The sequence below is a fragment of the Pipistrellus hanaki genome (genome assembly GCF_964339955.1).
Source record: "Pipistrellus hanaki genome assembly, chromosome: X".
NCBI classification, from domain to species: domain Eukaryota; kingdom Metazoa; phylum Chordata; class Mammalia; order Chiroptera; family Vespertilionidae; genus Pipistrellus; species Pipistrellus hanaki.
Window position 1 is genome coordinate 73210842 of NC_140524.1, and position 18325 is coordinate 73229166.

An 18325-nucleotide genomic window follows, 5' to 3' on the forward strand; every position below is an offset into this window, starting at 1 on the left:
GCCACATTCTAGGAGTATGATTTACCGGAGGACAATACTTTTCAAACACATGGGAAATCATAGTGTACAATTATTTGTCTACCCCCAGAGGATAAGCAGCAGAATTGTAATCCCTACCCTGGTTTGCTAGTCTTTTTGAATGCCTGAAGGCTTTCTTCCACTTTCTATTTTTGATAGAGTGACAATTGTTGGCAGTCCTAGAATATCTACCTTAATACTACTATTTTTCAAAACCATATGGCACTTTAAAACAAAGCACAGGAGCCCTAACTGGTTTGGCTCAGTGGTTAGAGCCCTGGCCTGTGGACTGAAGGGTCCCAGGTTTGATTCTGGTCAAGGGCATGTACCTTGGTTGGGGGCACATTCCCAGTGTGGGGTGTGCAGGAGGCAGCTGAATCGATTTTTCTCTCTCAGCGATGTTTCTAACCATCTACCCCTCTCCTTCTTCCTTCCTCTCTATAAAAAAATCAATAAAATATATTAAAAAATATTAAAACAGAGGGAGAAAATGGTGGAAGAATAGACAGACGTGTTCTGAGCCTTGTCCCAAAACAGAAAGAAAGGACAGCTGAGGGTTGCACTGGGAGTGTTTGTTAGCAAGCTAAGGGACAGGTGAACTCCAGGAGAAGGAGGCGGACTGCTGGATGGGGTTCCCCTGACAGGGAAGCACCCACAGCAGCTGGGTCCCCTCCAAGAGCTACGGGCTCAGTTGGGGAAATATCGCCATCTTGAAAGGAAAAGTGGATCGTGTCAGAGGCCTGAATATCCATAGCTGTGGCAACTGCCGAGCAGCTGTGAGCCCCAGAACACCAGTCCTAGGTGGCACGAATGCTTGGACTCAAAGGGGCTTTCCACTGCACTATGGAAAGGAGAGAGAGAACTACATAAGCAGACATCCTGAGAAGAGAGACCAAGGGGAGACAAAGAAACAGCACACACATGAAAGAAAAGCAGGCATTGCCAGAAAAGGAAGTAAATGAATTAGAGGCAAGCAACCTATCAGAGAAAGAATTTAGAGAAATGGTCATAAGGTGGCTGAAAAGAATGGAAGACAAATTTGACAATATGAGTAAGAACCAAGAGGAAATGGGGAAGAACCAAGAAGAAATGAAAAATGACATCACTGCTATAAAGAACTCAACAGAAAGAATCAAGAGTAGACTAGAAGAAGCAGAGGACTGCATCAGTGAGCTAGAAGACAAAATGGAAAAAAATACCCAAGTAGAGAAGCTTCTAGAGAAAAAAATTAAAAAGCAGGAGGAGAGCCTAAGTGAACTTTGGGCCAACACAAAACAAAACAATATCTGCATAATAGGGGTTCCAGAAGGAAAGGAAACTGATGAAGGCATAGTAAACCTGTTGCAAGAAACAATGACAGAAAACTTTCTTGATATAGGGAAGAAAAAACCCACACAAATCCAAGAAGCTCACACAGTCCCAAGCAAAATGAACCCCAAAAGACCAATGCTAATGTACATTATAAAATTAAGACTCTTAAAAGCAACCAGAGAGACAGAAAGTTACATACAAAGGAACCCCCATCAGACTAGCTACTGATTTCTCAATAGAAACTCATCAGGCCAGAGGAAATGGAATGAAATATACAAAGTCATGCAAAGGAAGGGTCTGAATCCAAGAATACTGTACCCAGCAAGTATATCAATCAAAATTGAAGGTGAAATCAGGAGCTTCCCAGACAAAAAGGGACTAAGAGAATTTATCACCACCAAACCAGCAATAAAAGAAATGCTAAAGGGTCTGCTGTAAATAAAAAGAAAAGAAAAGAGAGAATCCAAGATGGCTGCACAGGTAAACACCTAGCCGCAGCCGCACACAATTTCAATAAAATACAACTAAAATATAAAATGGACATTACCCAGAACTACAGGAAAGTCGACTGACTGGAAATTCTACAACGAGAAACAAGGAGAAAACCAGAAGTAAGAGCGGAGGAGCTGTAAAAGCTTAAGGTACGGAGACACGCGGCATGCGTGGAGAGGACGGAGCCGGAGAGGAGGGGCGGCTGAATGCCTGGCTGGCATTCCCTAGCGAGAAGGAAATAAAAGCTCCGACTGTGCTGGGCCCCAGTTCTGACTGCTCTGAACCCCAGTACTTGGCCAGACCCCGGGGACCCAGGATCATCCATAGGGAGCTGGGCTGTAAGGCGGAACCCCGGGGGAGTGGCGAAAGGAGGTCCCGGAGGCACGCACATTGAGCGCAGAGAAGGGACAGTTGGCTGTGCCACGGGATTGCCCTGGTGGGAAGGAGACAAAAGCTTCGGACTGCTCTGAATGCCACCTCCAACTCCACTTCCAACTGAACTGAACCCCAGTTCTGGGCTCATTGGGGGAGAGCCTAGACTGTTTGGTAGCAGGCGAAAATCGAGGGCGCCTTTCTCTCAGAGGTGCTTACTGAAGGACCCTAAGGAACACTGAGACTCAGGAACTGCATAGGGTGGGGCTGACGGAAGCCAAGGCTGTAGGCTCCACCCTGAAACCCCACCCCAACAGGGAAGCTGCGAAAATGCCAAGACAACGAAATAGATTACAAACGAAAGAAATGGAGGACAAAAAGTGACTGGATATAGAGTTCAAATCTATGCTTATAAGGTTTTTCAAGAATTTCCTAGAAAAGGTCGATAAGACCTATGAGGATATGAAAAGGGATCAACTAGAATTAATAAGGAATCAACAAGAAATGATAAGGGATCAACAAGAAATAAAGAATACATTGTCTGAAATAAAAAATAGTATACAGAGTCCTAAAAGCAGAATGGAAGATCGCAAGAATCAAGTCAAAGATTTGGAACATAAAGAGCCAGAAGACACTCCTCCACAGAAGCAAGAAGGCAAGAGAATCCAGAAAATTGAAGATAATGTAAGAAAACTCTGGGACAACTTCAAGCGAACCAACATCAGAATTATGGGGGTCCCAAAAGATGAGAGAGAGCAAAATATTAAAAACACACAGAAAGAAATAGTGACAGAAAACTTCCCCCACCTGGTAAAAGAATTAGACTTACAAGTCCAGGAAGCGCACAGAACTCCAAACAAAAGGAATCCAAAGAGGACCACACCAAGACACATCATAATTAAAATTCCAAGAGCAAAAGACAAAGAGAGAATATTAAAAGCAGCAAGAGCAAAGCAGGTAGTTACCTATAAAGGAGCACCTATACGATTGTCAGCTGACTTCTCAACAGAAACCATGCAGGCCAGAAGGGAATGGCAAGAAATATTCAAGGTGATGAATAGTAAGAACCTACAGCCAAAGATAATCTACCCAGCAAAGCTATCACTCAGAATCGAAGGCCAGATAAAGAGCTTCACTAAAAAAAAAAAAAGCTAAAGGAGTTCATCACCACCAAACCAGGATTATATGAATTGCTGAAGGGCGTTCTTTCAGAAGAGAAAGTAAATAAAGATAAAAATTATGAACAACAAATATGTAACTATCAACAAGTGAATCTAAAAACCAAGGAAATTAAAAAAAAATCTGATGAACAATATTAACTGTTGAATATAATAGAATCAGAGGTATGGAAGGGGAGTGAACTGACGATTCTTGGGGAGAAGGAGAGAGAGGGATTTGGGAAGAGACTGAACATAAACTGTGCACCTACAGATGAGGACAATGGAAGGTGGGGAAAGGGCAGGAGGTGGGGTGGGAACCTGGTGGAGGAGAGCAATGAGGGGGGAGGGGAAAGGAACATTTGTAATAATATGAACAATAAAAATTTATTTTAAAAAATGTATGCCATATCAATAAAATCTTTCAGGAAAAAAAAAGAAAAAGAAATAGGAAGTGAGGAAGAAACACAAGGGTATAGAGTAAAAATGGTGACAAATAAATACCTATCAATAATAACTTTAAATGTAAATGGATTAAATGCCCCAATCAAAAAGGGTAATGGATTGGATAAGAAAACAAGAGCCTTATATCTGCTGTCTACAAGAAACCCACCTCAGAAAAAAAGATGCACACAGACTGAGGGTGAAGGGATGGGAAAAGGTTTTCCAGGCGAATGGAAATGAAAAACAAAAACAAAAAGAAAAACAAATACAAAAACAAAAACAAAAACAAAAACTGGGGTAGCAATACTTACATCTGACAAATTATATCTCAAAGTGAAGGACATAACAAGAGATAGGAAAGGCCACTTCATAATACTGAAGGGAGCAATCCAACAAGAAGAAATATCTCTGGTAAACATATACACATCCAATACAGGAGAATCCAAATACATAAAAGTACTTCTGGGGGATTTCAAGGGAGAGATTGACAGCAATACAATCATAGTAAGGGACTTTAATACCCCACTATCATCATTGGACAAATACTCTAATCAGCAAAGAAACATCAATATTAAATGACTCACTAGATCATATTGAATTAATTGACATCTTCAGAATATTTCACCCCAAAGCAACAGAATATACATTCTTCTCAAGTGCACATGGGTCATTTTCAAAGATAGACCATATGTTGGGACATAGGCAAAGTTTCTCCAAATTCAAGAAGATAGAAATCATATCAAGCATCTTTTCAGATCACAGTGGCATAAAACTTGAAATCAACTACAATAAAAACAATCCAAAGAAATCAAACACATTGAGACTAAATAGCATGCTATTAAACAATAACTGGTTTACCAGAGAGATCAAGGAAGAAATAACAAACATCCTGGAAACAAATGACAATGAAAACAAAACAATCCAAAATCTATGGGACACAGTGAAAGCAGTCGTGAGAGGGAATTTCATAGCTCTACAAGCCTACTTCAAAAAACAAGAAACAATGCCAATAAATTACCTAACCCTACAACTCAAAGAGTTAGAAAGAGAGCAATAAGAAAAGCCCAGTGTAAAAAGAAGAAAGGAAATAATTAAGATCAGAACAGAGATGAATGACAGAGACCAAAGAAACAATACAAAAGATCAACAAAACCAAGAGCTGGTTCTTTGAAAGGATAAATAAGATTGATGAACCTCTAGCCAGGCTCACCAAAAAGCAAAGTGAGAGGACCCAATTAAACAAAATCAGAAATGAAAGAGGTGAAATAACAACAGACCCCGCCAAAATACAAAGGATTGTTAAAAAATACTACAAACAACTCTATTCCAACAAACTAGACAACCTGGAGGAAATAGACAGATTCCTGGAAAAACATAACCTTCCAGTACTCAATCAGGAAGAATCCAAACAGCTCAATTGGCCAGTAACTATGGAAGAAATTGAAGCAGTCATCAAAAAGACTCCAGCAAACAAAAGCCTGGGGCCAGATGGCTTCAAAGGAGAGTTTTAACAAACATTCAAGGAAGAACTAAAACCTATCCTCCTCAGACTATTCCTAAAAATTCAAGAAGAAGGAACACTTCCAAGCTCCTTCTATGAAGCCAGCATCACCGTAATACCAAAACCAGATAAAGACAACTCCATGAAAGAGAATTACAGGCCAATATCCCTCATGAACATAGATGCCAAAATCCTCAACAAAACTCTAGCAAATCAGATCCAGCAGTATATCAGAAAGATCATAAATCATGACCAAGTAGGATTCATCCCAGGAATGCAAGGATTGTACAATATCTGCAAATCAATAAACATGATACATCACATAAACAAACTGAGAGATTAAAAATTACAGTCATATCAATTGATGCAGAAAAAGCATTTGATGAAATCCAACACCCCTTCTTGATAAAAACTCTCAACAAGGTGGGAATAGAAGGAGCATACCTCAACATAATAAAAGCTGTATATGATCAACCCACAGCCAACATCATACTCAATGGGCAAAAACTAAAACCATTTCCCCTAAAAACAGTAACAAGACAGGGATGTCCACTCACACCACTCCTGTTTGACATAGTACTGGAAATATTAGCCCTTGCAATTAGACAAGAAGAAAAAAAAAGGCATCCAAATTGGAAAAGAAGAAGTAAAGTTGTCCTTATTGGCAGATGACATGATATTGTACATAAGAAAACCCAAAAGACTCCATCAAAAAACTAATATACTTAATAAATGAATTCGGCAATGTAGCAGGATACAAAATTAACACCAAGTAATCTATGGCCTTTCTATACACAAATTGTGAACTTACAGAAAGAGAGACTAAAAAGATGTACTATGGTACATCTTCACAATGGAATACTATGCTGCCATAAAAAAGAAGGAATTCTCACCATTTGCAATAACCTGGATGGAATTGGAGAACATCATGCTAAGTGAAATAAGCCAGTCAATGAAATAAAAATACCAAATGATCTCAATCATTTATGGATAATAAAAAAATTATAAACTTGAACAAAATGATAGGTACAGAGATAGTAAAATATCAAATAGAATGTCAAATTACAGCGGGAAAGTTAGGGCGATATGGGGGAGATAAGAGATCAACCGAAAGACTTGTGTGCATGCATGTAAGCATAATCAATTCACACAAAACTCTGGGGGGTGAGGACATGTATGTGAGTGGGGTGGGGCAATGGTAAGATATGTACACATATAATATTTTAATAAAAAATGAAAAAAAATTAAAACAAAGCACATGAGAAAAAATTTCCTGGATTCATGTGGGCCCCAGGAGATTTTATATGGCCTCTTATAAAGGGCATAATGCTAAGAACTGAACTCAAATTGAAAGGCTTAAGAAGTAAGAGACTTGACCCTTTAATGACTCAAAGGCATATAATCCAACACAGCCTACCTTTCTACATTCTTGGTAACTAACAAAGATTTATTGGTAAAGAAACTACCCCAATTATTCTCTTTCCACATTAAAAAATCATAAGAAAACTTTTTTCCTCTTGGTAGGAACTCTGTCTGAGATAAACTGTAATCAAAGGCTATTATTTCTTTCCAGCCTTAGACAGAGTTGTTATAAGACATAAAGAACTGCCTTTCATAATCCACACAAGAAAAATCAACTAAGAGATGATTATTAGAATTATTTTTCTTCTTATTTTTATAATTTGGAGTCTTTAACAAAATTTATTGAAATATTGTCTTTAATGAATTTTAAGTAATAAATTTATATATAAAATAAATATATTTCAAAGTAAGAAAGTCTGCATTAAGCATAAATGACTAAAACCCAAGTAGTTTCAATTGATTTGAGCTCAATATGTATCAAATAAATTAGAGGCAAGAGCAAGGGGGCAACGGAGAATAAAAAATATTGGAAGAGAAAACATTTATGCTGCCTTAACTTCTGGATCTCCTGGGATTAGAAGAACAGGTAAAACTTTTTAACATTATCTGTTTTCAACAGGCTAGACAAGTGCCATAAGATGGCACAACTTGGGTAGTTAGTTCTTACCTCTTTGGGATAAAACAGTAAAGAGAGTTTCCATGCCAGCATGGACATGGTCAGTAACATGGCAGTGAATAAGCCATGTCCCAGGGTTGCTGGCCACCATCTCCACAACCTCAAAGGTCCCTGGGAATAAATCCACCACATCTGCCCGGTAGCTCTTTCCATTCTGCAAGAGATATTGGAGGTGAAGAGGAAGTGGGTAGATAGTATAGAGATCACCTCACAGTTTATAAAAATCAGTAGGCTTGGAAGTACACATTAGGTAAATGGGACTCCAATTTATAGACCAGAGAGTAGCTTAAATAGTTTACCTTATTTATCTTCCCAATGAACCTGCCCACACAAACTAAATCAATAGAAGGGACTTTTTCCTCCTCCTACTTATCCTTCAAGTATTCCAAAATAAAAGATAGTGAAGCTATCTCTGAGGAACTAAACTGGGAATGAAATCTGGGGAATCTGGCTTAAGTCTTGAACTCTGGGAAGGAGTCACATATTTTCTTTAGCAATGAAAATCAAAATAGTTTATTCTTCATATCATCACTTTTCTCAGCACTTCTAGATCTTTACATTTATATCAATGCCTCCAACTCTGTCCCTTTTCTTAAGACTAAATCTTCTTCAAAACCTACATGTTTTGTTATAAACTCCTCAATTGAAATTCTTACATGAAGTATTTTCAGATTCTAAGACAAGGCTGAAATTCATAGATCTTGCAATAACAGCTCATTGTGTCTTGAGTCCTTGACTGAGAACCAATTATATTTATTCTTTCAATCCCACTACTCCATAAATGAGCAACTTATTTCAGATAGAAGGGATGCTGGGATATACAAGTCAAAGTAGAATTTCCAGCCCAATGTTCCATGTACAAGATTTCTCCTCTTTTAACTGATTATTTTGTTCTTTGCTATTCCCTTCTTCCTCAGTGGCTCTTAAGGCACTCCACTAATCACCCTTGAGGGACTCAGCCCTCTTTCTAGCTCACCCGATAGAGGAAGCTCTCTGCATGGAAGTGGACAGTGTGCAGGTCAATATCTTGGCCCATGGCTAGCATGTACCAGGCCACTCGTTCTCCTTTGTACATGGTAAGACCCTTGAGGTTGGCATAGAGCTTTCCATTAATGGCTGTAAAAGAATACAAAGTCTTATATCTCTCATTTTGACTTTCCATTGCCACTGCCCTAGGGCTAGTCCCTATTATCTCTGATGATAGCAATAGCCTCCTAACTGCTCTCATCTCTATTCCATTTGTTCCCCTCTAGTTTATCTTCCACATTGGTGTTATAAGAGTGGGCTTCTAAATAACTAATATGACAATGCTTTTCTGTTGTTTAAAATACTTTAATACCTCCCTCCTTCCCAAAAGATCAAGCCCATGGCTTCTTAACTCAGCCAACATGGTCATTTAAAGTATGGCTTCAGTCAAAACCGGTTTGACTCAGTGGATAGAGCATCGGCCTGCGGACTCAAGGGTCCCGGGTTCGATCTCTACCTTGGTTGCGGGCACATCCTGGTAGGGCATGTGCAAGAGGCAGCTGATCAATGTTTCTTCCTCATGGATGTTTCTGACTTTCTATCCCTCTCCCTTCCTCTCTGTAAAAAAATCAATAAAATCTATTAAAAAAAAAGTATGGCCTCAAAATATTTTTCCAGATTCATCTCCCATTATCCAACAAACGTATTTCAAGTAAGGTAATTTATTCACCATCCCCCATATGTCCCAATTTGCATATTCTTTGTGTCCCTTCTCATGTTTTGGAACTTCCCTCCCCCAAACCCTGTCTCTTTCTATCCATCTGTTCAAAGCCCAATCAAACCTTCACCTTCTCCACAACACTTCTTTGATTAGCTCCTTTCGGTACCTCTCACTTTCTGCACCCTCTCAACCTCTGAACTTCTCTAGTACTGTCTGTTTTGCTTTTTGGAACTCATCAGAAATTGTGTCTTATTTACTTATCTTTAATTTGTGAAAGATTGTATCCCCGACTAGACTCTAGGTTCCTAGTAAGCAGGAAATGATAATAATATAGTACTATTGTTCCTTTATACTCCCCAGAACACTCAGCAGACGTATTAGCTTACAATAAATATTTTTAAAAGATGTCACATTTAAAAAAAATTAATAATGATATCAATTCATGGGCTTCATCATCTGCCTCTTCCTAGACTACATCCTATGCTCTAAAGACAATGAACTACTCAGTGTCATGTTAATGAACATTGCCAGGATTATGCCCAAGACATTCCTCAACTTCTTATGTTCTCAGAGAAGGAAGGTAATTTCCATTCTACATCTCAAGATGGAAAAGAATGAAAGGGACGTTTACAGCCACCTCTGCTTTTATCCCCACCAAATTGAATTTGAGAAAAACAACAACAACGACACTAAATGTACTCAATTCAGCCTTTTCTGAATCTCTCTCTTGAATCTATCTGATCATACAAAGGGATGCAAACATATTGACTATTACATTGTGGAAAAGATTCTGTCCCTGAAAAAAAAAGATGGCTAATGTTTGCCATATATGTTAATGACAGGATAGAAAACCTATATATTACAAACCTATATATTAGGAAGCCCACTTAATTGAAGAACCAAATTCGGTTTTCCAATTAACCTTTTCAATAAGTTCACATTTGACCTCAAACATCTCTTTCTCTTTTTGAATTGGTTCATGAATCTGAAAGGGAAGGGAATAATATTATCTATTTTCCCTCAGACCTCTACATTATTTTACTTTATCTCCAATGCCAGCACTCAAAAAGTTCTCAACCAATACCTGATGGACAGATAGGTAGATTGATTGATATATGAAGACTTTGGATGAATGAACATTTAAACAAGCAGATGGAAATGGGCATTAGCCCAATTCCTGCACTAATATGATCTAACTGTGATTACTTCCTTTTTGTCCTCAGCAATTTATTTTTTTTGATTTGACAGGAGATAAAGTTCACTTTATAGTTTGTGAAACATCTGTTCCAATGTGAATTGTTCATATATCCATAAAGGAGAAATAAATAGAATTCATGTGACAATGAAATACTACTTTTGAATTTCATTAGAGTCACCAACAAGGCTAAACATTATGCTCAGGTCAAAGGAATATTACATTAGAAGGGATAGTAAGAAATGACTTAATATATTTCATTGCTCTTAAATTCTCCCTCTTGTCTGATATTTCCTATTGTTTTTGAAGAGATACACATATTTCTAGAACAATGGAGGGCTTGAATGCACAATGTCCCTAAAAAATCCACTCAAGCATAAAAAACCTGCCATCTCTTTCTTGTATGTAATATAATCCAAGTATGTTACTATCTTAGGCTCTCTTCACCAGTTCTTCAATCTGTAAATTGAAGTTTGTTTTTAAAAATAGACTAAAAAAATAAGCTGTCCATCTGTGTATATTGTAAAACCATATATCAGATCCAGAGTAGTAAAGAAATAAGATTATACTGAAAAACTAAATTCAGGATTTTGAAGCAGAGAAACTCTCAGCAGCCAGCTCACCAAATATATTGAAGGTCATAAATGTCCATATTGCCTCTGTAATATGTTCAAATATGCTGATGTCACCACAGAAACTTTACAGAGTCAGCACTCCTGCTTTTTTGGCACCTGATCTAATATAGACTATATATCTACTTTGTGTATATAAATAAAATAGTAGGAGACATTTCTTCCATTTGTTTCTATTCCACCTTCCTACCTTCCCATCTTTTTTCAGGAATTATGTACCCTTGGATAGTAATGGGTGTATAAGATACTCCTATATAAAGAATGGGGGCTTCTACAAACCATGCATTTTATTACTCTCCAAGAAATTTTTATCCTGTAGGTTAATACGGTCTGGCTTTTGGGCCCCATGGGTTGCCACGTTCTCATCCAGATACCAAGACTTGTTCTCATCAAAAATCAAGAATAATAAGGCAAATTCTCGGTCCATGTCATTTCTTAATCCATTGGGTTCCAGGATGCCCTTTCTGCAGATGACCAAGGGCCCCACCAAACCACTGTACATGTCCTGAAAATGGGAGGAAGAGAGAGTAGGAAATATGAGGTTGTTCCTGAGTGGCAGTGCTGTACAGAAAGCCAAGCTGACATTCAAGCCCACTCTGTCCTCAGAACTTCTTCATAATGCCTTACATTTATAATCATCTTCAGTATGTTATCTGAATTTAGCCTCATAAATATCTTGGGACACAGGTAAGGTGTGCTATTGTACATAAGCTTTGTTTTAGCTAGGCTAGACTACTCAATGATCTGTAAGCCCACCAGAACTTTCAAAACCCAGTGCTTTTTCTCATACTGTCTCTTTTTTCTGAAATGTCCTCCCCTCTGCCATATCACCTATCATATGGCATATTATTATGTATCTTTCAAGACTCAAAGTACATGCAACTTCCATTAATTGTGTAGCCTTCTCCAGCTTTCCTCTCATTCATCCCCACCTCCAAGCAGAAGTAATCACTGTCTGGTGAACCCACATATAACTATTATATGGTTTTAAAGAGCGGCCTATATATATATATATATATATATATATATATATATATATATATATATATAGCTAGCATTATAGCTTATATTAATCTGTCTCCCAAAATAGATAATACTCTTTGAATATGGGAACTCTATCTTACATTTATATCATTTAAAGCACCAAGTAAAATGTTAAAAATGTAATAGTCTCTCAATAAATGATTGATGAGATCTGGTTGTAGATTGGTGGCTAGATTCATTAACCCATTTTCCAGATGAGGACACAAAAGCAGAATGACTTTTCTAAAGTCACTCCAAAGGAAGGATTAAACAAAATTTGAGGCTATAGCCCCACTTTTTTTTTTTTTTTAACAAGAAATCCTAGGCTTTTTAAATGAGAGCTTATAAAATCCAAGAAGAAGAATCAAGAAAGAAAATGTTCATGGCAAACATGTGATGTTATCTATTTCCTTAATTCCTTCCCCTGTCTATTAAAATAAGCCAAGTATTTAAGGAACTTTTCCCAAAACCCCAGACCTTAGTATTTCAGTGATGGGCTTTTTTATTATACCCATTAATAGCTTCTTTTTGTCAGTCAGTTTGCCCATTTGTGAGACTCACCTTTAGGAAGCCAACATTGTATTTACCTTGATAGGATCTACTGCAGAATAATAAATCCAGGAAACACAAGCAGAATCATTGGGTCCTGGGCCTGATCTTTCTGGTATGTTCCATTTGTAAGTGAGAACCTCACCTAGGAAAGGTAATATGGACCTTTAGTTGGACCAGGTCATAAATTTCTCACAACTCCCTAGTCTTCCTAAGTGGCTAAGTCGCAAAACCTTTAAGATTATTCTCTGTCATTTTTATACCAGCCTCCATTTTATTTTGTGTGACTTTGGTCTTCTCCTTCATGGAACAACATCAGCCTCTCTTCTACTAATCCTGTCCTTAAGGGCCTAGGTCCAATCATCTAGTAAAGCAGCTCTGCTATTGTTCTCTCTGCTTATAATGTCCTCCCTTCTTTGGCTCTGCTTTGTTCTTTTCTTGCTGCCTCCTCGAAGGCTCTGTCTACAGTCTTCGTCTATTTTTTCATAGTTTCTCCATGGAAATTATTATCTGCCTTTCTGATATCAATTATTATCTATGTATTCATAATTCTTAAATACTTAGACTTCTCTTGCCATTAAGCTTCGATCTGACATTTTCAATTAGATTCCCGGGCATCTTTTGAAGATTATCCTGACAGTACACAAAAAGCTAAAATTGTTATAAACTCATCTTCTTTTGAAAAAATGCTGTTAGTAATTCTGTGCTCCCAGTGTCTAGAAAAGATACAAAAAGCATCCTAGCTACCCAGATTCAAAACTTCAGTCTTCTTTGTATCCCTACCTTCATGCATGAATCATTCAACCAAATGGTAAAGCCTATCAATTATACCTCTACAATATATTTTATAGCCATAACCTCCTCTTTCTAATTCTTAATATCCATACTCTAATGTAGGCCCTTGTTTTTCTCAATTGGACTATTAGAAAACCTCCCAATATGTTTCTCTGTGTTCAAGTCTTCCCCTCTGACTGATGGAATATTATTGTACTTTTTAAAACAGATTTATCAAGATGCTAGAGGCCTGGTGCACAAAATTTGTGCACGGGGATGGGGGAGGGTCCCCTCAGCCCAGCCTGCACCCTCTTTAATTTGGGACCCCTTGGAAGATGTCTGACTAATGGTTTAGGCCCAATCCACGATCCTGGATATAGGGCCTAAACTGACAGTCAGACATCTTTCTCACAATCTGGGACCACTGGCTCCTAACTGCTCACATGCCTGTCTGCCTGATCGCCCCTAACTGCCCCCCCCTCGCCAGCCTGATCACCCATAACTCCTCTGCCTGCTGGCCTGGTTGCCCCTAACTGCCCTTCCTGCTAGCCTGGTTGCCCCTAACTACCCTGCACCAGTCTGGTCATCACTCACTGCCCCCCTGCTAGCCTGGTCACGCCCATTTGCATCTCTGCTGGCCTGGTCACCTCCAACTGCCCCTCCTGCCAGACTGGTTGCCCCTAACTGCTTCCCCTGCTGGCTTGGTCACCCCACACAGCCTGCTGTTCAGTCATTTGGTCATCCCTCACTAACACCCCTGCTGGCCTGGTTGCCCCATGCAGCCTGCTGTTCCATCGTTTGGTCATCCCTCACTAACCCCCTGCCAACTCTGGCTTTCTTCCTCTCTCTAAAGTCAATAAAAATAACAACATATCCTTGTGTAAGGATTTAAAAAAATCACCAATTTGTATGGAACCACAAAAGACCTCAAATATCCAAAGCAATCTTGAGAAAAAAGAACAAAGCCAGATGTATCGTGCTTCCTGACTTGAAATTATACTACAAAGCGACAATAATAAAAACAACATGATATTGACAGAAAAAAAGACCTAACTAAACACCAATGGAACAGAATTTAGATCCCATGTATATGGGCAAATACTTTTCAACAAAAGAGTAAAAGAGTTACAAAGTATAAAAAAAAACTCTTCAGTAAATGGTGTTGGGAAAATTGGAAAGCCACCTGAAAAGAATGAAACTAGACTACATTTTGTCCCCATATACAAAACTTAACTAAAATATGAAACAACTAAATAAATATAAGACCTGAAACAAAAGCTACATAGAAAAAAACACACATAGATACTAAACTTATGGACCTCGGTCTTATAGTGGATTTTATGAATTTGACTCCAAAGGCAAGGGAAATAAATGCAGAAATAAATGCAAAAATAAATGAATGAGACTATATCAAACTAAAAAGATCTGTACAGCAAAGGAAACTGCCAACAAAACAAAAAGGCAACTAATAAAATGGGAAGAGATATATGCAAACAATGGCTCTCATAAGGAGTTTAAATCCAAAATATATAAAGAACACATACCACTCAACACTAAACAAATCAATAAACAACCCAATTAAAAACTGGGCAGAGTACCTGAAAAGTCACTTCTCTCAAGAAGACATACAAATGGCCAACAGATATATTAAATGATAATCAACTTCATTAGCTATTAGGAGAATATAAATCAAAACTACAATGAGATACCACCTCACACCTGTTAGAATGGCTACTATCAATAAGACAATAACAAATGTTGGAGAGGTTGTGGAATGAAAGGAACACTCATTTACTTACTGCTGGTGGAAACGTAAACTGGTATAGCCACTATGGAAAACAGTAGTTAGGTTCCTCAAAAAATTTAAAATAGAGGTACCACATGACAAAGCCACCCATCTTCTGGGTATCTACATGAAAAATTTGAAAACATTTATTTGCAAAATATATGCACTCTTATGTTCATTGTAGCATTATTCACAGTGGCCAAAACATGGAAACAACTTAAGTATCCTTCCATAGATGATTGGATAAAGAAGATGTGGTAATTATATAAAATGGATACAACTCAGCCATAAGAAAATATTAAATATTGTCATTTGCAACAACATGGATGAATCTTGAAAATATCATACTAAGCATAATAAGTCAGAAAGAATTCAGAACCATGTGATTTTGCTCATATGTGAGATATAAAACTGAAAGAAACACATGGACAAACAAGAAAGAAAAAAAACCTCATACAGATCTTTTACCTTGGTTGTTTATTTCTAAGAATCTTAATTTTTTTGTTGCAATGGTAACTGGGATTTTGTTGTTGTTTGGTTGCTTTTTAAGTTTCTCTTTCTGAAAATTCATTATTGGTGTGTAAAAATGCCATCAATTTCTGGGTGTTAATTTTATATCTTGCTATGTTGCTGAATTCATTTATTAAATCTAGTAGTTTTTTTGGTGAAGTCTTTAGGATTTTCTATGTACAGTACCATGTTATCTGTGAATAATTATGCCTTTTATGTTTTCTTTTTGTCTGATTGCTGTGGCTAGGACTTCCAGTACTATCCTATCTAATAAAAGAATAATATGCAGATTGACCATCATTCCAACACACAAGATGGCTGCCCCCATGTGGTCAAAGATCCTGCCCCTATGTGGACACAAGATGGCCAGCAGGAGAGGGAGAAACCAAGATGGCAACATAGGTAAAGGCCTAACTGCAGCCTTGCACAATTACTTCTGTTGCTGTTAATCCTCACCTGAGGCTATTTCTTCCATTTATTTTTAGAGAGAGTGGAAGGATGGGAGGGGCAGAGAGAGAAACATTAATTGGTTGTCTCCAGCAGGATTGAATCTGCAACCCAGATATGTGCCCTTGACCAGGAATTAAACTGAGACCCTTTGGTGCGTGGGCCAATGCTCTAATTACTGAGCAACTGGTCAGGGCTCAGGCTTACCTATTTACAGTATTTATTTGCTTGTTTGTTTTAAATATTTATTGTTGAAAACATTGCAAATGTCTCCCTTTCCCCCTCCCCCTCATTAACCTCTTCTATCCCACCTACTCACCCCCAGTCCCAGGCCTTCACCACCCTATTGTTTATGTGGAAGGGTTATGCTTATATATGCATACAAGTTCTTTGATTGATCTCTTCCCATCCCTCACCCCACCCCTGGCCTTCCCTCTGAGATTCTGTTCCATGCTTCTATGTCTCTGGATCTATTTTCTTTATTGGTTTATTTTGCTCATTATATTCCACATATGAGTGAGATCATGTGGTTTTTAAAAAAATTAGTACATTAAATATTAGTCTTCCTCTGGGTGTTACTCTAAGATTCTTAATATACTCTTCCAGGGTCACTGTGTTCATTTCCTTGCCTTCATTTACTACTTAAATATTGATGCCTGTCACCTCATCACTTCAGATCATACCTTTTTTCTTGAGCTCCAGAGCTTTATGTCTTTTAGATATCTATATCGGTTGCTTTGCAGACATCTCAAATTCAACAAATGCCAAAGTAAACTCATGATCATCCAATCTCCTATATCTTCACTCATATTCCCTACCTACCCCCATGTACTCTATCTTGGTGAACGGTATCAATATTTACCTGGTTGCCAAGCCAAAACCCTGGGTACCACTTCAGAATTTTCTTCCAAAGCCATGAATTTTATTCAAGAATCCTCTTTCTCATCTTCAATATCCAATTAATCACCAAACCTTGCTTATTTTACCTCATTGATCTTTTTAGAGTCTATCCCCTTTCCTCAACTCAAACCTTCATCTTTCTTACTACTGGCTATTCCCTACATCTGAAGCTTATTACAATTTTGCCTGCTTTTCTCATACACAATTCCTTGAATTGTAGGCTTCTTACTTAACCTTCCAATCAGTGGTTCTCAAAGTATAAGTTCCTAATTCAGATACATCAAAATCACTTTGAAATTTGAAATAGCAAAATCTTGAGCCCCATCCCAAACCTACTGAATAAGAGCCTCTGGTATTGATTCTAGAAATCTATTGTTTAACAAGCCTTCCAGGTGATTCTGATGCATGGTAAAATTTGAGAACTAATAATTTAGATCTCAGCTGAGATCTCACCTATTTGGGAAGCCATCTTTGACAATCCAAGCATTATATCAGGTAAACTATTTTACACTTCCCTACAACACTTAAAAAATCCCTACTTAACACTTAAAACACTGAATTATAATTACCAGTTTACTTACCTCTCTGTGATAATAGCCCAAGTTTTTTAAGAGTAAGAACAAGTACTATTTCCTACCGCAGTCACCCCTTCTAGAATTCTTCCTGTGCCCAGTAGCCCAGTAGGCTTCCAATAAGTATTTATTCAATGAATGAATGGAAGGAAGAAAATGTGGTCAAGATTATGGTTTCCCTACATTTAATATCAGGAGCTTAATATGTTACTGGGGTTAAGATTCAGTCTTTATTAATGGGACAAGAACTTTATCTTATGGCTTGGGTTAAGGATCAATTTGAGGTCTGAGACAGGTAACCCTCTACCCATGATTAGAAGCTCATACTATATCCAAGGTTAAGTTCAGATTTAGAGAGGATTAGAAGCTCCATCTGCATTCATAGTTAAGGCTAGTATAAGGTTCCATGTATAACCAGTGTTGAGAGTAACTGATGAAAAAAATAAAAAAACCCAAAGTAGTCTGTTCTAAGACTAGGGAATGAGTATTTTAAAGAGACAACCTCAGGGTGCAGTTAGTCCTGGATAATATTTCTGTTTCAGTTCTCTAGGAGCATAATTTAAAGGAGCAAGACAGAGGGCTGAAGAAGTGCTGCACATTCTCTTTTCCTTCACATATCATCCACGGTAAATAGGTAATGTTCCCACTCACCAGGCTCAGCAGCCAGGGGCCAGTCCGTACTAGATTCTAGCACTCCATGGGCATGTATAGAATAGGGGCGGCTGGCATTATTCTTGAATACCACAGTTAGGATATCACCAATCTCTCCTCTGAGAAGTGGACCTATTATATGTAAAAGAAGGAAGTCTCATTAGTGGAGTAGTGGAACAGGGACATTAAAGGCATTTAAAGAAAGGGATATATAGTAAATAGGAGCTCCCTAGAATTAAGGGTTTGCCCTAAAAAAGGGTCTTTCT

General features: G+C 38.0%; 1 protein-coding gene across 1 annotated transcript in view; it reads right to left on the reverse strand.

The window, feature by feature from the left end:
• HEPH (hephaestin) overlaps positions 1-18325 on the reverse strand; it is a 92277-nt gene that overhangs the window by 7377 nt on the left and 66575 nt on the right. Inside the window, exons 15-19 of the mRNA XM_084869810.1 lie at positions 18060-18191; positions 12458-12564; positions 11127-11352; positions 8310-8449; positions 7325-7487 (exon numbers count right to left, since the gene is read on the reverse strand). Coding sequence (XP_084725936.1) covers positions 7325-7487; positions 8310-8449; positions 11127-11352; positions 12458-12564; positions 18060-18191 — 768 coding nt within the window. The remainder of the gene's footprint in view (positions 1-7324; positions 7488-8309; positions 8450-11126; positions 11353-12457; positions 12565-18059; positions 18192-18325) is intronic.